A 22,415-nucleotide genomic window follows, 5' to 3' on the forward strand; every position below is an offset into this window, starting at 1 on the left:
GAGAAATACTTCCAGCTTAACAATATGGTCTTCCAACCCATGAAGGCAAGATGTCTTCACATTTATTTAGCTCTTCTTTAATTTTTTTGAACAGTGTTTTATAGTTTTCAAATTGTAGGCACTTATTTTTTTAAAAAAGTTTATTCCTAAGTGGTTTATATTTTGCTGTTATTATAAATAGAATTGTTTTCTTAATTTCATTTTTGTATTGTTCATTGTCATTGTATAGAAATACAATTGACTTTTTATATGTTTATCTGGTATCCTGCAATAGTGGTGAATTTATTTATTCCAATAGTTTTTTTTGTGGATTCCTTAGAGTTTTTTTTTATTTATGGGATCATGTCATCTGTGACTAGAAATAGATTTACTTCCTTCTTTCCAATCTGGATGCCTTTTAATTCGTTTTCTTGCTTAATTGTTTCTACTAGAAATGGGGAAATTATTTATTTTTATTTCCACTTACCTCTAGCTGAAATGTCAATTTCCTTTGATTGTGAATGTAGACAACAATCCACAGTCACATTAGTGGTACCCGTGACTCTCTCACCAATGTAAATCACAGACATTGTCAGATTTCACTACTGTTGTTACAGCTGTCTCAGAATATTTTTGTACTTCGAGATTATTGTCATCATAATTAGATCTTACCATTAGATCTTATAATTTAATGCATTATTAAAAGTCCAATTAATACAGAGGTAGAATATCACATATTTTTATATTTTGATAACTATAGCTAATATAATTGGTTTTTCATTGTTATTCTTTGTATTTTATTTTATACATATAAAGAAAAGTATTTAAAGGTGATCAGGGGATAAAAAAGTTCCAGAGAAGATGATAGGATCAGGAAGTCCTGGATGCCACTGAGGCTACAGCTCTTTAAGGTTGTCCATAAGGGCGGGCACATTCTCTTCCATCCTTAGGACCCTCTGCCTAAAAGCCTAGCTCCTGTGGTACAGATGGAGAAAAGGAAGCATCCATTGTTTCAACTAGTGAGTGTTTTAGTCTTTGTAAAACCTACTAATAAACTTCTATGCTACTGTCCTACCAGGTACCTTCTCAAACCAGATTTCATGAGGCGGCCTGATCGAACATTTGACCCCTTCTCTGAAACTCCTGTTGATGGTGTTATTGCAGCCACTTGCTCAGTGCAGGTAAGGCCCCTGCTCATCACAAGGTAGTATAAATGTATATGCAAGTGGTCCTTGAAAGAAATTATAAAATATTGAAAGTTAAATTGCAAGATCCATGTGCTGCTCACAACTTTGACTTAAGATTCCACCCCCTTTTTAAAAAATGAGACACATATTTTCACTAGTAAAATTATTAGCTACTTAAAGTGAAAGATACCATCAAAAAAGTACCTGCTACATGATTCCATTTATACAAAATTCTAGAAAATGCAAATTATAGTGACAGAAAGTAAATCAGTGCTGGCCTTTGAAAAAAGGGCAGGGAGGAATGGATTATAAAAGGGCACAAAGAAACTTCGGGTGATGATACAAATGTTTATCATCTTAATTACGGAGGTAGTTTCACAGATGTGCTCATATGTCCCAACTGATCTAATTTTACATTTTATTTTTTTGTTTTTTATTTTTTGACACCAAGTATCACTCTGTCGCCCAGGCAGGAGTGCAGTGGCACAATCTCGGCTCACTGCAACCTCCTTCTCCCGGGTTGAAGTGATTCTCCTGCACCTGTAGCTGGGATTACAGGTGCCCACCGCCACACCTGGCTAATTTTTATATTTTTAGTAGAGATGGGTTTTTACCATGTTGGCCAGGCTGTTCTCAAACTCCTAACCTCAGGTGATCCACCTGCCTCAGCCTCCCAAAGTACTGGGATTACAGGGATGAGCCACCGTGCCTAGCCTAAGTGTACATTTTAAATGCATATAATTTATTGTATGTCAAATATACCTCAAAAAAGCTGTTTCAGATTGTTAGCTAGAAAATAATGTAAACAGAAAACCCTTATAAGTGGCTATAGTCATTTAAACACTAAATGAAAAATCATCTCTCCATAGCTTTATCATAGATAGACTAACATTGTAAAACTGTCGTAGCTGACCAGTGTCAATATCAGTAATAACAGACAAATTCTAGCTTCACTTTTATGTGTGTCTCTTTCCAAGACTTCTAAAAGAATTCATTAATAAGGATGGCATGATGGAATTTCAGAGCTATGAAGGGTCTTAGGACATACCTGAATTCGTCACTTCATTTCATAGGTGTAGACACTTAGGTGAGATGAAGAGGCCGTGGACACTATTTGTATTATGATTCATATATATTTTTTCTTTGTTTTCTTCTAGACAGTTCTAGAAGGTAGAACATCTGCTTGAAACAGTTGGGTTTTTTTTGCCTATAGTAGTTGTTCGATAATGTTTTGGTTTGATAGGAATGAATACATTATTGCCATAGATAATTGAAATTCCTGCTCCCAACCAAAAGACAGAATTTCTTACTTCCTGATTATTTTTTGCTACTGATGCTTACACAGAGCTTACTTCTCTTTGCTCTCTTTTGTGCTGCTACAGGTTATATCAGGTCAATTCTTATCAGATAAGAAAATTGGCACCTACGTAGAGGTGGATATGTATGGGTTGCCCACTGACACCATACGTAAGGAATTCCGAACTCGCATGGTTATGAATAATGGACTCAATCCAGTTTACAATGAAGAGTCATTTGTATTTCGGAAGGTAGGACATTTTCAGCATGTCAAACTTACTCTAATAACTTGGGAGCCATGTTTTAGTTCACAGACGCTACACGATACAGGGGCACTTATTCAACCGACAACATCTTTTTCTCTTCTCCTAATGGCTAACTTCTGTAGCTGTCATAGGATCATTGGTTCTATTTGGCCCTGCCCTCCTTTTGGTTCTCCTCTCCTCCTTGGAAGAGCCCATCTCCTGCACAGCAATGCCTCAGCTCTGGGTTTACCATCTTTTAGAATGGGTCCTTGCTGATGGACACCATCGTACACTAGAGAGTTCTTCCCTACCCTGGAAGTTACTGGTAACTTACACTATTCCTTTAGCCAAGTAGTCAGGTAAGATGCTGCACTCCAAAATTTTGGTCAATAGATGTCACTACATGGGTCAGTTGGCATGGTCCTGTCTCTCCAGAAAGAGTGATACCTGTTGCCTACTTGCAGGTCTTGTCCTTCTTGTACTGTTGTTAGTGTTTTATTTTTTTCTCCTGTGTGTTGGATCCTAAAAACAATCACAGCCATTCTCTCTAATGTTTAGTTGTTAATCTCTTACTCACCTTTTCCCTTGGTTTATTTTTTGTCTATTGAAGATGCAGTGGAAAATCCGCACACCTGCAGTGCTGTCTCCAAGAATGTTCACTTTCCTTTCTTACTTACTCTGTTATCCTGACCAAAATGATTTCTTGCTGCTTCTTTAGGTACAAGTTTTCCAGCTGGTTCTGCTCCATTTGTACATCATGCAACACAGATAATCGGCTTCTTGCCTTAACAAAATAGGGATTATCCATTTCAGAGTAGAGTAACTGGCTTACAGAAACCAAATGAAGGGAGATCAATGTAGGTTTCATGAAACAGGCCATTTTGACATTTAAGTTTACCCTGGGATGTGAATCCCATTATCCACGCAACCTTCGCATCCCATTGTCTTCTTCTCTGCCCCTGTCAGGATATGGTATAAATTATATACACAGCTGTGATTTGTTTTTTTCCTTCCCTGGTATTTCCAATTTGTTATAGTTGGATCCGTTACCAGTATGGCTAGTGTTCTTTGGCATAGTGAATAATCCCTACTCACATTTCTAGAAGCTGAGAAAGTTGACTCAGGCATTCTTTGTTTTGGATGAATGAGAAAATACCCAACTTAGTGTTTATATGTAATAGTTCTGGCACTAGAAACAAGATGCGAATTCTGAGTCCTTCTCTGTTCTTCAGAAGTTAAATCGTTTTTTTCACTGCTAGCAAGTGCTTTAAAAACTTTGTTTTCTTTCTTGTCATTGTTGTATTTTTCACTAATCTCACATGACAAGAATGGCAAAGCCCAAGCCTCTATTCACTGCATAAGGCGCAAGAGAGAGGGAAATTGGCTTATTTACTGTGGTTTCTCCTCTTCATCTTCATTAAGCTGGAATTAAATTATAGCCTCCAGATGTAAATAGGCAACCAGTCCATTGTCTAGCTTTAAACACAGCACTCAGATCAAACAAGATGTCCTGGTTGCTTTTATCCAATAAAAAGGCATTACTGATTAAACACATTGGATACCCTTTTTGTAATGTTGCTATTTTGTAACTGAATCAAGTTTATGCCATCTGAACTCAGATTTTATGTTCATTTATTCAGTTTGGGGATGGCAGGAGTAGGTGTCTTAGAATCAAAATATGTTAATGTTTCTAGCTACCGCATCTTACTCTGTTTAACATCCCAACATTTGCTGGAAACTGAGCAGTACAAGAAACAAGGAGGACCCAAATTTATATATAAAAGTTATCTCTTATGTATGAAGCATTTATTCAGAGATACCTTTCATATTCTTAAAAACAAACAAATGTAGATGTCAGGAGCATGCCAGATATTAGATCACAGGATTAGATCCCCAATTCCCAGGCCCCACTCTGTCACTGATATCTCTAAGATCAAGGAAAGTGGCTTTATTTCTCATCCATTATATGGGTGGGGACAAGGATCAATCACAAGGGTTGAAGTAGTAATCTTTAACATTCATTTCATCTAACATTTTTCATGAGATAATTTCCAGGAAACATGTTCCAATTGCTTTTCTCAGTGTCTTGGGCACTGTAGCTCATGCAGTACATTTTGGGGAATGCAGATGGATCATGGACTTACTTTCAACATCAGGGAACATTTAAGAACAGCATGGATTTGGTCCACACTCCTTAGAGTCATGGTTCTTGGGCGCTGCATTGAAAAAATCAGTGAAAGTCCTGTTCTCTGTTTGCAGGTGATCCTGCCGGACCTGGCTGTCTTGAGAATAGCTGTGTATGATGATAACAACAAGCTGATTGGCCAGAGGATCCTCCCGCTTGATGGCCTCCAAGCAGGATATCGACACATTTCCCTTCGAAATGAGGGAAATAAACCATTATCACTGCCAACAATTTTCTGCAATATTGTTCTTAAAACATATGTGCCTGATGGATTTGGAGGTAAGATAAACATTTGGGTACAGAATATGATATAGATGAGGTCCTAGATTATAAGATTATAAAACATCTCACCCATGCTTTAAAAAATAATAATAATACTGTCTATTCCTGCTAATGCTGCCAACCCTGATTACCTTGAATACATCAAGAATACATCATAACCTCAGGTTTCATAGTAAGAAAGTGCAAAACGAGATGATCTTTAAAGTCCTTTCTTATTTTAAAATACTATAATTTTATGTTGTTTATCAATCTTTACAAACACATTTTGTGAAGGGTATATTTATGTTGACAATCAGACTAGAGGAAAAAAACATAAATAAGGTGAAACCATAGATATCTTATCAATAGTATCGCTAAAAGATTTAAATTGAACTCAGCTATCAACATGCCTGAATTTTCTTCCAAATCCACAAGAAAGTTCAATTTCATAAAAAATCCCAGTCATCAGTCCACATGCTTTAAGGTAATCAATGGGAGGAATCCAAAGCTAGATTAAGTCATAGGATTTTGCTTACATGCAAACATGTTAACTTTTTATGGCCTCCATCTAAGTCAATAACATTAAAAGAAAGCAAAGATCCTCTATATTGTCAGCCTGTTGAATCATAAGGAAATAGTACAGCAGGATGATGGCATCCGATTAGCCAAGGGTTCAAATCTTCACTCTCCACTGCTGACTGGGTGACCTTGGGAAGAGGATGTAACCTCTCAAACCCCTCATTTCCTCCCCTGCAAAGTGAAGATAATAATAACTACCTCCCTCATAGCATTATTGTGAGGTGCTTATCATTAGAGTACATGACATAGCAAGGCTCAGAAATGTATGAGAGCATGGGGGTGGAGGGGGGGTGTCTGTAGACACAGATATAATTTCTATACTTTACTGGAACACATCACTATTTTGTCTGGGGAATATGGGATAATTTTGCTGTTTGTTTTTAGTAGTGCATGCTTCTGTGGAGGGCAGATTTTCTGCAACTAAACCACAACTTTACCAGTCTAATATGAGAGTCAAAAATTAAAATAAGCCATGAGGATTTTTCCATCCCAAAATTCATAGTCCAGTCTCCTTCCTCCTTCTCCTTTGTCTTTCATTAGAAAAAAGGAAGCACATTAGAAGCTACAACATACAGTAATAGAGGTAACAACCCATAAAAAGCCTGAAAAGGGATACTGTGAGGCTGGGTAAGAGGATCAGAAAGGGGCACTGGAGACAAGTGGTGGGTTTAGGAGCAGCAGCCCGTGGCAAACCTCAGAAACCTCCCTGCAACACAGCACGGTGGTGGCCATGGGGCATCAGCTGATGAGTTAAATCATACTCCACATACGTGAGCTTAGAAAGCAGGAACTGTGGAATACCTCATACATTTTAGAAATAGTTGTGTAAACCCATATGATGGAAGATTTAGAAGTTTTGCATCTGCATGGGTTAACTTCCCACTGAAACTCTAATTCATTCTTGGGAACTAAGCCACTCGAATAGAAAAGGGAAAGAAATCATTTGTTTAGCTTCTACTTTATGCCAAGAGCTTTATGTAAAGAGATCCAAAAGCATGAAGTTGTTCAAAATGGATGTAAGCATAGGGAGATCTGTGCTGCAGAAACATCTGTATTTACAATGTAGCTCATTACCCGTGTTGTATTTAAGTATTGAGCCAAATTAATCTCTTTAATATTAGTCCTGCCAGTATTCTTTCCTAACATGTCATTGTGGCTGCTTACTTTTTATCAGAAGCATTTGAAATTTCTGTGTACCATTGATGAGATTCTGCAGTCGATGCCTTAACCAGATTTGACATTCAAATACAATTTATTCAAAATTCTCTGGTCATTTATTTTATATGTGAAGAAACCAGGGACAGACATTATGAGGTGTCAGGGTCTTCCCTGTAGATAACAGAAGAAGAATATGTGAACTGTCTTTTTCCAAATCTCTGATCTTCTTTATAGCTTCTTGACTTATTCAAAATATATTTATATTTTCTCTGTTTAGCCAACCTCCCACATTCATATCTCAGTGTGTTTATGTGCTGAACCAGTGAGGTAGGAAATCTATAGAGTCTGTGTTCCCTGGACTATTGATATTCCCTATTCATTCCACAGGAACAAGTTCAAAATGAAGCTCAGCACCATCACACTCAGCATTTTCTAGAAAAAAAAAGAAACTCATCAATATACATCATTAGATTTATATTTAGCTAAAGAAAGATAGTGAGGATTTTCATTACTTTGTTCCACAAATATGCATAGCAGGTATATTCTATAAAAAGTTAAGTAGCTAAAATACGTATCAGAGAGCAATTCTGAGAACACAGAGGATCGAATAAGGGTCACTCACAAATCTACTGCCCAGAGACAGCTATTGTTTACTTCCAATCTCATTTTTTCCTGTTTTTTTTTTTATTTATTTGAGATGGAGTTTTACTCTTGTCACCCAGGCTGGAGCACAGTGGCACAATCTCGGCTCACTGCAACCTCCATCTCCCAGGTTCAGGCAATTCTCCTGTCTCAGCCTCCCGATAGCTGGAACTACAGGCATGTACCACTATGCCCAGCTAATTTTGTATTTTTAGTAGAGACAGGGTTTCGCCATGTTGGCCAGGCTGATCTTGAACTTCTGACCTCAGGTCATCCACTCACCTCGGCCTCCCAAAGTGCTGGGATTACAGGCATGGGCCACTGTGCCTGGCCTTTTCTGTTTTATTTTTAATAAAATTAAATCTTACTATACTGCTAATTTGGAATTCTAATTTTTTTTTAGAATATGTTTCCATGTCATGAAATATTTTTATATTTTTATTAGCTGTATAGGATTACATTTTATGTCAGCCATAATTTAGTTATGGATAAACACTGCAATTTTCTTCCTTGGCCCCTCAGGAAACAGAGGCAGGAATTTGAGTGCAACTCCGTCTCCTTCTCATTTCTATAGCATAAAAACTTTCAAAACTGGCCAGGCGCGGTGGCTCGTGTCTGTAATCCCAGCACTTTGGGAGGCCGAGGCGCGTGGATCACATGAGGCCAGGAGTTCAAGACCAGCCTGGCCAACATGGCAAAACACTGTCTCTACTAAAAATACAAAAATTAGCCGGGCATGGTAGCACACACCTGTAATCCCAGCTACTCTGGAGGCTGAGGCACAAGAATTGATTGTACCTGGGAGGCGGAGGTTGAAGTGAGCTGAATTCATGCCACCGCACTCCAGCCTGGGTGACAGAGCAAGACTCTGTCTCCAAAAACAACAACAACAACAACAACAAAAATAACTCCCAAAAGACACGAAGAAATAACAGAGCAGTGATGGCTACCATGAGTTCTGAACCCTTCCTGGCTGTTTCTAAGCAGCCCAGATGCAAAATGTCCAATAATACAGTCTCCTATCAGAAAAAAAAAAAAAAAAAAGGTAACATTGAGGACAGATAATTAGGAATGAATCATGAAAACTTGGCTTAATTTTTTCAATATTACTTTGCTACAAAACGTAAAGAAAAACAACCCTGTCTTTTACTCCCTCTGTCATACACAAATAGAAATACTAGATTGGGTGCTAGGAGCATTCTTCCTTTGTCAAATCCAATGAGACTCCGAGTGCTGGGATTATCTTTGCTGCTTTATCTGTAGGTGCCAACGCCACCGTAGATGGCATTTGCCTATTGCAAGGCTTTATCATTGTTAGACACTGCTGTTGGAGACAGGAAGCAGTTCCAGGGCTAATGGCAATGAAACGAGTGTCATTATTTCTTTTTCACCCACTGTTGCTTTGGGTGGGTTTTATCACTTGTGTTTATTTTATTATTACTGAGTGATAGGGAGGGGAGCAAATAAGAGAGTTGATGCTTTGCTTCCGGAATCTATGGAGCCTCAGCATTGTATCGAAATGTCACTCCCAGCTGTGTTTCATAAGCCTCCCGGCGCTTTGTTCCTAGGGCAGTGCTGATCATTAGTTCTGCAACCATAAATTTTGCCTCCTCTTCTACAACTATTTTACATCAGGGAAGATGAAGTGACCCTCTATTTCTTTGTACATTTCCCCTTTCCACCTTCGCTATGATTAAAAATACATCCTGGGTCTCTGCCCAGGGTTTTCATAGGGTTGCTTTCCAACCATTTTTACAAAGATAGTTAGCTGTTTCTTATATCAGATATTTTCAAACGAAGAATGTTCTTAATTAAGATGCCATTCCTGGGAAATAATCTCAGGACTTCCTGATGCAATTTAAACTTGTTCCATCTGTCCTCTTCCTTAAGGGTGCTAAAATGTCATATTCTATTAAATATTTGTTGAAAAACCCAGTTGCATATTCACAATGATATCTTTCTTGTGGCCTTTTCTGTACTACAGAAAATATTAGTCAGACTTCAAGAAGAAAAGCACTGGAGGGGAAGGGAGCAGGATGGATTGTGGTAAAATACATTGGAAATTGCTAGACTGAGCAAATTTAAACAGGCTTATCTATTGCATGGCTCCTGGGATGTATGGTGAATGCCCAAGGGGAGGGGGAGAACATGAGCATTTCCCAATCTTATTTGACCACAGGAACTTGTTGCCCAAGCACCTACTGTATTTTCTACCATTCTAGGAAATGCAGTTTGAGAAATGCTTAATCTTTTGGTAGGAACCCAAAGGACTAAGACAAAATAATAGATTTGGGATTTACCTTTCTTTATCAGCACCATATTGCAGCTGGTAGGGGAAAAAGATTTTTCTTCTGCCTGTACCTCTTGGTAAGTTAGGAATAGTAGAGGGGAACGGGAGGAAACCTGGGCCAGGAGTGAGCACATAGGGGTGGGGAGAGGGAGTGTAGGTGCCATGGGCCGTGCTCATGGGCCGTTACCACTGAGGCACTCAATGATTTGAAAAGCATTGGTTAAACAAATAAAAATCAACCGAGTTCTCCTGAAAAGTCAATAAGCATCTGGAAGTCTGTACTAAGGAATTGCTATCTTCATTTCCATTCTTAGAGACACCTAAATTGATGCTTTCAACACTATGAAAGTCAGGAAGCATGGGAGGGAGGAAGGGAGGGGAAAAGCAGGGCCTACATGGAAAGTCTTTACTAGGAGAGACCAGCTTCATGGAAATGGCATTATGCCCAGAAATAGATGGTGTTTTTAAAAATACACATAAGTAGAGCTTTAAGTTAAGTCTTAATGAAAGAACGAAATCAGAAAAAGCAGACTGATTTCTTTTAAAAAGAGAGGTTCCATAGCCCCTGCTGTGGCCTCCAAGAATCTAGGGTGTTTTAGGCCACCCACGTGGGTTCTGCAGAGGCAGGAGTTTGCATGCATCCATCTGTACATCTGTTAGATGTACAATGTGGCTCCCCCCTAGCAAGGCCTACTCACCTGCCAGTGGATGCTGATCAGCACTGAAAATGAATTCTTGCCGCAGTGATTTTTCCTGTGGAACCCTAAACTAAATGGGAAATAGGCAGCCACAGTATTCCCCAATAAAAGGAAGGAAGCCCAGTGAAATGTCATATTGACACCAAAGAAAGATACTGGATTTACTTGAATATGCAAAACTTTGGCCAAGAATATACCATATTTATTAAACCACTTCCTCACGTTATTTTTCTGGGTTGAGGCAAGGAAAAAATAAATACCATTTTTCAAGTACAGTTACACAAGTAGGTAAGTATGAGATATTTGAGGTAGAGCTTTTCATTCTCTGATTACAGATTATTTTAAATGTGGCTATTAAAAATCAATTTCCTTTTTTGATATGCAGCACTCTTCGTATCTACCTAGCCATATGTCTCACATGTATATGCCTCTGGCCAGTGGAGAAACCAAATTACAATGAAAAGTTATCTTAAAGATGCCAAGGCAGGCCTTGGCTCCCTAATGCTGAGCCCTTTGCCCTTCGGCAGAGAATTTTTGTCAGAACTGTCCCTGGTATTCAAATGCCATTCTTCTGCATTGATCTATAACTCCAGCTACAGAACGAACACCTGCCACCACATGACCCAATTAGACATCCTAGAAAGGGGTATCCAATCTTTTGGCTTCCTTGGGCCACATTGGAAGAATAAGAATTGTCTTGAGCCACACATAAAATATACTGACACTAACGATAGCTGATGAGCTATAAAAAAAAAATAAGTAAAATTAAAAAAAAAAATTAAAAAGTTTGTGCATAATTCTCATAATGTTTTAGGAAAGTTTACAAATTCGTGTTGGGCGACATTCAAAGCCATACTGGGCCACATGTGGCCTGTGGGCCACGGGTTGGACATGCTTGTCCTAGAAGTATCTAGTTTGTTATTTGAAATTGCTAGGAATGAAGCATCCATTTCAAATAGCCTGCTAACTTTAGCCTTGCTCAAGGCATTTAGTCCTTTTGTAATCTCTTTTTTGTCTGATCTGATTTAATTTGAACAAACCTTACTTTACACTTTTCATATTTTTGTTGCATTTTGTTCAAGAACATTATATTGCATTATTATTGTATATTGTAATTTCTTAAAGGTAAAGGCAGCCTCTAACTGCAAATAAAACATCTCAAATAAGACGTTTCAAAAAATAAGACCAAATAAGGCAGGATGTTAGGATCTGGCATCATATGTCCCTAATAGTGTCTGGATTTGTTAATATTGGTAATTCAAGATAGATTTAAGTAATGATATTTATCCAGCTAATGGATAAATCTTCAGTAAGCTCTGATTTTATTGTATCATTTAGGTGACATCTACATAATCCGATAGCAGATGACTGATAAGAGCATCTCAGATAGCTTGCCTGTGACAAGCAAGACAATATGTGGATTCAGCTAGGTCGGGATTGTGTAGAATCAACCCTAGAAGCTGAGACCAAGACATTGCTGCATAAACAGGAGGAAAACCACTGGTATTCTAGCAGGAGGTCTCCAGGGGCTGCTGGACGCTCCATAGTCTTAATGATAAAGCCTGCCTTGTACACCTAAGCACATGACTTTTTATGGAAGATGCATACCCACGAATTTAAGGAGTGAATTTTTTCCCCTCAATTACTGTTGGCAATCAAATGTACAGTTGTCTTGTTCTCCCTCTGCTCTAGTTTTCTAGCACTACTGTAACAAATAACCACAAACTGGGTGGTTTAAAACAGCAGAGATTTATGGAGGCTAGAAGCCTGAGACTAAGTGGTGGGCAGGGCCATCCCCCTCTGAAGGCTCTCAGGAAGAATCCTTCCTTGTCTCTTTCTGGCTTCTGGTGGCTCCAGACAGTCCTTGGCATTCCTTGGCTTGAAGATGCACCACTCCAGTCTCTGCCTCTGTTGTCACATGGCCTTCTTCCCTGTGACTCCATGTTCTCTCCCTTCTTATAGCGACACTAGTGACTGGATTTAGGGCCCACCCTGATCTAGTATTATCTCATTTCAGTCCTCTTCTAAAACCTAAGCAAAGACCCTATTTATAAATAACATCACGTTCTGAAGTTCTAGGTAGACAGGAGTTTTGGTGGACACTATTCAACCTACTCCACCCTCTTAATTCTGCTTTTAATTTTTATTTTTTATTCTTTATGAGACAGAGTCTTGCTCTGTTGCCCAGGCTGCAGTGCAGTGGCATGATCTCAGCTTACTGCAACCTCCACTTCCCAGGTTCAAGCAATTCTCCTGCCTCAGCCTCCCGAGTAGCTGAGATTACAGGTGTGCACCACCACACGTGGCTAATTTGTGTGTGTGTGTGTGTGTGTGTGTGTGTATTTTTAGTAAAGATAGGATTTCACCATGTTGACCAGGCTAATCTCAAATTCCTGACCTCAAATGATCCACCCACCTCAGCCTCCCAAAGTACTGGGATTATAGGCATGCGCTACCATGACCGGCCTCTGCTTTATTTTCTTAGTATTCCTTCCATTCGTCATTCTTCAACAACTATTTTAAAGCTTATTAAGAATGAATTTTGTTAGGAATGCCTATCAGGCATATGAGTTATATAAAGTGCTATATTATTTAACTAAACCATTAACTTTCTGATAAAATGACAAAGAAATCATTTTTTGCACTAAGATATTCCTAAATTCATCTTTTTATAGAAAAGTTGAAAGCCCGTCTAAGTATCTACCAGTGGGGAATAGTTTGATATAGAAAATCAATGTGACATTACCCATTTACTAAAAATAATTTTCAGAACTATGCAGATATAATATATGCATCAATGAAAATGCAGGTTATATAACTTGTAATAAACCATGGAAAATATATATTCATGTACAAAAATGACACAAAAATATACAAAAATGCTTAGTTAGGGTAGAAGGATCATTTAATGTCTTGCTTTATTGATTCTTTAATGTCTTGCTTTATTGATTCTGTAACTTGTTTTAAGTAATTAAAGTATTATCTGTTATTCCTATGGAAAAGACTACCAGTTACTCCTCAAAAATGCCATATACTCTCTTCAGGCCCCCAGACTGATTATATGTCATTAAAAATTAGCGAGTATTTGTTTCCTAACCACTCAGTGCTGTGTGTTATCACTGAAATGTGCCATTGGGATTGGATACTTGGCAAAACATATCTGACGTGGGAATGTACAGAGAAGCATAGACCAAGTATATCTCCTCCATAGAAGGGCAGAAAAGTTTAATGGATACAAGTTAAACCTCACTCTGCCTCATAATGGTGTGGACAAGTGGCAAAAAGAGGCATTTGGGAGTCAGGCACAAAGAGTTGGGCTAAAAGTCTAGGTTGGTCAAATTGTGTCTTCATGTGCTGAAGGACCTTAATCATGCCCACTTCATGGCATCCTGATGATGATGAGAAAGCCATGTGGTTCTCCTAACACAGCATCACCTCATGGTTGACCAGTGACCACAGGGAAGAAGGATGCTGAGTAGAAAGGACATGAATTGGCATCAGAGGAGTCTTCTGAACATTGCATTTCCTCTCTAAGTGATGGAGGTAGACCCTGTGTCTCCTCCAGACACTACTGACTGAAGAGAGATGTCAGCATCATCAGCACCACTGAAAGTAATGTTGGGAGCCAAAGTATTGCCATGAGAATCACCGAATTGTTGTGAAGACAGATAGCAGCAGTATGAATGCAGAGATCAAGTTGCCACCTCCTGCGAGCTGCCATCTCCTGAGCCTACTTGAGGAACTTAGCGTCACAAGTGGGACAACCAGCCTCTATGTTCCTCAATGTGATGCATATAAAGTCACAGCACCTCCTAGAAGTATCCTTAAAGAAAGATGTCAAAAAAAAAACAAAAAACAAAAAACAAACAAAAAAAAAACAAAAAAAAAAAACAAAAACAAACAAACAAACAAAAAAAAAAAACAAAAAAAACAAAAAAAAAAAAAAGAAAGATGTCAAGAGGGATTGATTTAGACTAAAATTGACTTAAGAAACATAATTATCAGAGACATAGTGTGAAATCTGGTACCTTGATTCAAACAATGTAACTATAAATAGGGGAAATATTAAGATGGACTGTGTATTATATCATAGTAAAGAATTACAGCAATTTTGTTGGATATAGCATTGGGATGGTTGGCTCCAAATTAAATTTAGAGCTGCAGAGACAAGTTATCAGGAATTAAATGTTCTGATATATAGAATTCACCTTAAAATATTTCAATAGAGAGGAAAGAGAAAAAATGAAAGGAATATAAAGGAAATGTGGCAAACAAATGTTTATAATTGTTGTGTTGTCATCATAAATATATGAGGGGTTATTGTACTGTTCTCTCTACTTTTGTGTATACTTGAAATGTTTTATAACAGAGTTTAAAATGTATAAATAAATTCCTAGAATATTAACTTGCCAAAAATAATTGTGATTTTTTTTTCTGAGCAAGATTTAAGAACTAATTTTTCCACAGCTGTTGTTGAGAGGCAAAGAGTTCTTAGGGATCATGGGTGATAAAAACAGACCTTCTCAAATGCCACTGGTGGGAAAATAAATTGATGCAATTTTGGTGGAGTGCAATTTGACAATAACTCCCATAGGACAAATACTCTTACCCATCATTCTAACTTCTAAGAATCTATTCTATAAATATATGTGGAGGTATGCTATGAAATGTTCAAAGACATTCACTACAATGAATGTTCAAAGACATTCACTACAATACTTTAATAGCAAAGAACTGGAAGGACAAGCTGTCTACCAATAAGAACTGGTTAAAGAAATTATCACCATTCAGAGAATGGAAAGTTTAAGCAACCCTTATAATTAACGTATTAGAGCTATATTGCCAATATGAGAATGTTTCCCAAGATATTTGACATTAAAAAATGGCGCAGAAAACTACGAACCCATTTGGAGTTTTAAAAAATATCTGAAAGGATACAAGAAATGGATAATAATAGTTACCTTCTGGGCGTAGGATTGGCAGGAGAGAAAGTTTTCACTTTTCATTTTATATATTTGAATGTTTACCATGTGCAGATGTTATTTTATTTTATTTGTTTGTTTATTTATTTTTTTTTCTGAGACGGAGTCTCACTCTGTCACCCAGCCTGGAGTGCAATGGCACAATCTCTGCTCACTGCAACCTCCGCCTCCTGGGTTCAAGTGATTCTCCTGCCTCAGCTTCCCAAGTAGCTGAGATTGCAGGCCTGCGCTACCAAGCCCAGCTAATTTTTGTATTTTTAGTAAAGATGGGGTTTCACCATGTTGCCTAGGCTGGTCTTGAACTCGTGACCTCAGGTGATCCACCCTTCTCGTGTTCCCAAAGTACTGGGATTACCGGCGTGAGCTACTGCGTCCGGCCAACCATGTGCAAATGTTATTTTCTGTTATAAAAAGGAAAAGGAAAAAAATTGAAACCGAGAGAATTATGTGCCCCGTGTACTGAGAATGTTATCTTATGTGCCCCATGTACTGAGAATGTTATCTTAAGAATTATCCTAAGATTGTAATTAGGAAGGCGATTCTGTTGGGGAAAACTTTATAAACTTACACAGTATTTAAAATGTATAAATTATGGATGGTTTCAAGTTAACAAAACTAATTTTGCCTTCTATAGTATGAGTAAGTTGTACACAATTATATGAAACTCTGAAAGTACTTGGAAATCTTCAAATGACATTAATATAAAATATGAAATTCTACTATCTTTTACGTTCAAGTTATACCTGAGAAAACACTAGAGAAAGATTTCATTTTGTCTACCATGGAACCAAAATTGGCTTTGAATATGTATTATCCTTTTGTATTGAAAAATAAGACCTATATGCCTCAGGTACTTTTTATGTTCATCATCTCATTGAATTATCATGATTATTCTGCAGGGCAGGTGGTATCCACCCTAATTTCCAGATAAAGAAACTGAGGCTGGGGACATTAATCAGCTTGCTGAAAGTCACACACAAGTGAACAAACAGTCTAGAACCCACACACTTCACTCAGTTTGTCCTGACACTTTGCCTCCTTCATATCAGGAAAAGCTTCGTATCAGGAAAAACTAAATAAAAAAAATCATCTGGTCTTTGGACCTTGCTTTTACTCCTTTCTTGTTTTCTGCAACTAGCTGTGCCTTGCTCAGTGTGTCTTATGTCCTAGGAAAAGATTGTTAACAGAAAGCACAACAGGTATCCAGGATTGTAGTTTATTAAGCAGAGTTTTCTTGAATATTTTCAGTAAAACAGAATTAACAGCTCATTGTTTTTTTTTTTTCCCTAGATATTGTGGATGCTTTATCAGATCCAAAGAAATTTCTCTCAATTACAGAAAAGAGAGCAGACCAAATGAGAGCTATGGGCATTGAGACTGTAAGTAGAAATGGTTGATTAAAGATGGCCAAGTTGTGGGAGTTTGATTATCAAACAGTGTTTACAAAAGCAAGACAAAGTAATGAATTAGCAAATTTAAGGAGGGTTTTTAAAACTGAGCTCATCAATTCAACAATAGTTAACTTTCTACAAAAGTGTGGCATGTTTAATAAAATGTGACTGCCATCAGAAAAATCCACTTCATCATCAGTGGCTTAACTCACATCTGGGGACCCCTTCCCCATTAGAAAGAAAATGCAAAACATTTGTTACGCTTTTGGGAAAGTTTAAAATGTAGGTGGAGCATTTCTAATCAGAAAAATGCAACATACGAAATGTTCCCAAATTCAAAACTTTTTGAGTGCTGACATGGGATAGTCATACTTTTGCTTTTTGAAGGTTCACTGTACATAAACTTTTATTCATGAACAAAATTACTAAAAATATTGTATAAAATTACCTTCAGGCTTTGTATAAGATGTATATAAAACATAAATGAATTTTCTGTTTAGACTTGGGTCCCATCCCCAAGATACCTCATTATGTATATGTAAATGTTCCAAAATCTGATATCCAAAACATTTCTGGTCTCAAGCATTTCAGATAAGGGATATTCAAACTGTACTGTACAGGATGTTTCTGTGATACACTGAAATACCAGTTAACCCAGTTCAGTGAATTAATGATAACTGCTCTTTATTTTTAATTATTTATTTTTTAACAGATAGGATCTCGCTCTGTTACCCAGGCTGGAGTCAGTAGTGTGATCATAGCTGACTATAAACAAACTCCTGGGCTCAAGCCCTCCCTCCACCTCAGCCTCCTGAGCAGTTGGGACTACAGATGCATGCCACTGTGCCTGGCTAATTTTTTACTTTTTTTTATCAAGACAGGGTCTCACTCTGTTGCCTAGGTTGGTGTCAAACTCTTGGCCTCAAGCAATCCTCCCGCTTTGACCTGCCAAAGCATTGAAATTACTGGCGTGAGCCACCATGCCCAGCCAAAATGGCATTTATTATTGATTTTTCACTGTTTGCCAGCCTTACATCCCAACCTTCTCCCATTCCAGTGCACACGTGGGTTGTTTCTTTGTTTTTAAATGTTCTCTTTACCAGACTCCTCAGTTTGGAATGGATGTAGCATCTCTCCAATAGCTAGAAAAAGAGAAAGTATTCTCTGCTTGTTAAGAAGTTAGATCTTCTTTCCTTGGCTGGATCCTTTGCCTTTAAGAGAGTAGAAGTCTAGGAAGAGTATGGTAGAATTTTATTGGATTCAGTAAAATAAAGAATGTACAAGATATTTGACCTTGAGTGACATTCATTTGGGTCAATGTAAATGTTTCTGTTCCAGAGTGACATAGCCGACGTGCCCAGTGACACTTCCAAAAATGACAAGAAAGGAAAGGCCAACACTGCCAAAGCAAATGTGACCCCTCAGAGTAGCTCTGAGCTCAGACCAACCACCACGGCTGCCCTGGCCTCTGGTGTGGAAGCCAAGAAAGGTGAGAGAGAGCCGTTGGGTTCCTTATCTTCTGCACCCACCTTAATTACACAGGGTACAATATCTATAGCTTTAGGAAATATATAAATTCGAAGTTCTTTATGGGAAAGAACCTTTTACACAGTGATGTTAACTAATTCATCCCCACTGTCTTCCAGACCCTCCCATAGGTAATTATCTGGACAGGCCGTGGGCTCATGAACCAACATAGTTATTCCTACTGGACATTTCTAAATTCTCATACTGATAATTTTCCCCCATAAGTAGAAACATGATTATTTGTTTGTGAAATTATCAAATGAGCACTTGAAGGCCAAATCCATGTGGTTACCTGTAGATGAAACAAAAGATCATTAAGAGGTGGCATCATAAAGAATCACGTGTCCCATATTCAACCTGTATGTAGGGAAATAACTGTGCTGGTTATTTTAATTGGTTTCCATACTAATTGGCCAGACATCCATTGATTGGGTGGTGCCCGTTCCATACTGGAGGGAAAGCAGGCAGGGAGAATGCTGATAGGGAGTGGCAAGGAGTTCATTTTTCTTGTTCTGGAAAGAATTCTGGGCTCATCCTGAGAAGGTCATGGGAAATGAGTCAAAGTAGTATTTTAAGAAAATTATAGTCTTGGCAGAAGAATTCATTGAAAGTGGGCATGCTAAGGGCAAGGTAAGAATTATGATACTCATGCTTCTGTTGTAACACGCCTATCACATTGTGTTAATAAAGTATTAACAACCAGAGAAAGAGGTTATTGCAGGTGAGACCACACCTCATCATCAGTATGTCCCTGGAACCATGCCTAGTTAAGATCTAGTAGTCTATTTTCTCAGGAAGTAAAGGGCTGTTTAATGAATGATAGGGGCAAGGAAATCTAGATTAAGTTGGAAATTGTCAAAAGGAAGGAAGAATATAAATAAGTTGGCAGGTTGAGGCCGGGTGCGGTGGCTCATGCCTGTAATCCCAGCACTTTGGGAGGCCGAAGTGGGCAGATCAAGAGGTCAGGAGATCGAGACCATCCTGGCTAACATGGTGAAACCCCATCTCTACTAAAAATACAAAAAATTAGCCAGGCATGGTGGCGGGCCCCTGTAGTCCCAGCTACTCGGGAGGCTGAGGCAGGAGAATGGTGTGAACCTGGGAGGTGGAGCTTGCAGTGAGCTGAGAGAGCGCCACTGCTGTCCGGCCTGGGTGAAAGAGCAAGACTCTATCTCAAAAAAAAAAAAAAAAAAAAAAAGAAAAGAAAAGAAATAAGTTGGCAAGTTGGCAGCTTGGATATGGGCCTTAGGCAGAAAGGGGCTTTTTGGTAACTCAGACTTCAAGGACAGATCCCAGAGACAGATGGTACCATTGAGAGAAGTAGAGGAGTTAGGAGGAAGAGCTGCTTTTGGTAAGGAAGATGATTTTGGTCCGTATATCACTGAGGATAAGCTGTTGCTGATACATCTGGGCAGAAATATGCAGTTACCAAATCTATGTCAGGTGGAGAAGAAGAAGGAGGGACAGAGAAACAGAATAAGAATACTTAGAAGGCAGAATGAATGGGAAAAAAGAAAAAAGAGAGATCTATGTTCTAAGAAGAATTAGTTTTGAGAAGATGCTATAGACAAGTCCAGAGAAGTGAAGACTACAAAATTATAGTTAAACCAGGGGTGATTGGATGATGAGGGTAGAAACATGGTTAGAAAAATGTGAGACATAATTTAAGACATAAAATGGTTGTTCTGGAGGACAGTAGCATGTTGGTAGGAACTAATAAAGAAAAACAAGGAAAATGCAAAAGAGAATACATGGTAAAACAAGGCTATAAGGAAGATCTGAATCAACAGAAAGGGTGAAATTCAGCTGGATAAGGAAGGAAGAGATATGTTCTGTCTGAGCCAAGAAGAATGATGAGTGAATAGAAGTTTCAGGATAGACAGGAAGAATTCTTGATAGATGGTGTATCAGTCAGCTTATGCTGCATAACAAATGACCTCAAATTTTAGTAGCTTAAGACAACCACCATTTATTGAGATCATGTTTCACTGGGTTGGTTGGTCTAAGCTGGCTTGGCTAATCTCTGTGTCTTGCTTATGCACCTGTGATCAGCTGATAGGTTGACTGGAAGTTAGATGTGGGATGACCTTATGCACACATCTGTCATTTGGCAAATTGTTTCACATTATCCTGAAGCCTGAGCAGGCTTGTTCATATGGTACTCCCTGAGTTTAAAGAGCAGCCCTTTTCCAGCCTCTGCTAGTCTCCCATTGGCCGTAGCAGGTCACAAAGTGAACCAATATTCAAGGGGTAGAGAAATAGACTCTACCTCTTGATTAGAGGAGAAAGAAATAGTGGTCATTTTTGTAGTATAACACAGATAGATTCTATCTGATCTAAGAAGTTGGTTAGGTGGCTGCTCTCTGCTGAGAAATGTAGAGGTAGCACTGAAAAACAACAGTATGGAAAAGCTTTGGAGTTGCCCCGGCTGGAATAGAATGATCCACAAGAAATAAGGCGAAGGTCTGCCATATAGCACACAGGACCCTGGTAAGGGTTGGTGGTGCGTATTAAGTTGATGTAGCTTGATCTCATTACTTCTTTAGCAATGCCCAGAAACTCAGCAACAACTGTGGACAAAGTACAGCTTAGGGAGTTGCAAGCCTGAAATTATCATAATGTGTATGGTCTGGAATCAAAAGTTTGAAGAGCATTAAGTTATGACACTGTAACAGTTGGCTATTGCTCTGTAACAAGCAATCACAAAAGTCAGTAATTTAAATAAGTAAGCATCTATTACAGCTCATGAGGTTGTCTGGGTGGCTTTTCTGGTTATGGGTGGATTAGTGTCAGTGACTCAGCTGATCTTAGCTATGCTTATTCAAATGTTTGAGGTTCAGCTAAAGTGTCATTGGCTGGGACAAGTGGGCTGTCTTCCTTGTGTACTCATCTTTCATCAGCTTAGCCTGGGCTTGTTCACATGGTAGTTGCAGTGTTCTAAAATGGAGGTGAAAGTACAGATGCTCCTTGACTTATGACAGAGTTACATCCTCATAAGCTGAACATATCATTAAGTCAAAAATGTGTTTAATATCTAAGCTACTGAACATCATAGCTTAGCTTAGTCTAGCCTATTTTAAATGTGCTCAGAACACCTACATTAGTCTACAGTTGGGCAAAATCATCTAACACAAAGCCTATTTTATAATAAAGTGTTAAATATTTCATGTAACTTATTAAATGCAGTACACTGTAGAGTATACAGCTGACTGGGAGCTGAGGCTTGCTGCAGCCCCAGCACATATCCCTGGCTTAGGAAAAGGTCAAAATTCACAATTCAACGTATGCTTTCTACTGAATGCATATCACTTTTGCATCATCACAAAGTTGAACCACTGTAAGTTGAACCATCTGTATGTCAGGTTCCTTGATGAGTCCTAGACTTAGAACTGGCATGGCATCCTTTCCACTACATTCCATCATCCCAAGCAAGTCACATGGCCCAGCTCAGATTCAAGAGTTGGGGAAACAGATTCCACATATTGATGGGATGAGTTCCGAAGTCACATGTAAGTAGGTGTGGAAACAGGGAGGAGTGGAATTTTTTGGCCATTTTTGTACTCAGTCTGCCACCCTGATCATAATATATAGGTTAATGTTCCAGTGGGGTAGATACTAAAGGAGAGAGACTTTGCTAGGAAAGGAAAAGGTTAAAGGGAACCAGGAACAAGGTGAAAGTAAAAAGCTTGCTTGGTAGTTGTGAGGGAGTGAGTGAAGTTGGCAGGATGGAGATTGCAGTCAGAAAGAGGTTACTCTAAGCTACTTGTCTTGGAGGAGGGGCAGTTTCAAGCAGTGTTAACATCCCGTTTACAACTGTCAGTGAGAGGTGAGATAAAGTGGAGATGAAGATTTCTAGAATGGAAGGCATCATGGAAACAGAAAGAAAAGTCACTCAGCATATTCTTCTCATGCATATTGAATCACTGCGTTGGACGTCTGGGAATGCCTGCATAGGAAAACCACAAGTCAGATACTGAAGTTCATGGGGCAGGGCA

The 22,415-nt window shown here is 38.6% G+C and overlaps 1 protein-coding gene across 16 annotated transcripts in view; it reads left to right on the forward strand.

The window, feature by feature from the left end:
• The window catches only part of PLCB4 (phospholipase C beta 4), a 411,667-nt gene that overhangs the window by 347,387 nt on the left and 41,865 nt on the right, over positions 1-22,415 (forward strand). For all 16 annotated transcript variants that reach the window (XM_063720670.1, XM_054541571.2, XM_063720669.1 and 13 more), the window contains 5 exons: positions 1,058-1,160; positions 2,549-2,713; positions 4,967-5,171; positions 16,793-16,881; positions 18,232-18,382. In XM_063720670.1, coding sequence (XP_063576740.1) covers positions 1,058-1,160; positions 2,549-2,713; positions 4,967-5,171; positions 16,793-16,881; positions 18,232-18,382 — 713 coding nt within the window. The remainder of the gene's footprint in view (positions 1-1,057; positions 1,161-2,548; positions 2,714-4,966; positions 5,172-16,792; positions 16,882-18,231; positions 18,383-22,415) is intronic.

This window comes from Pongo abelii, chromosome 21, assembly GCF_028885655.2.
Source record: "Pongo abelii isolate AG06213 chromosome 21, NHGRI_mPonAbe1-v2.0_pri, whole genome shotgun sequence".
NCBI classification, from domain to species: Eukaryota; Metazoa; Chordata; class Mammalia; order Primates; family Hominidae; genus Pongo; species Pongo abelii.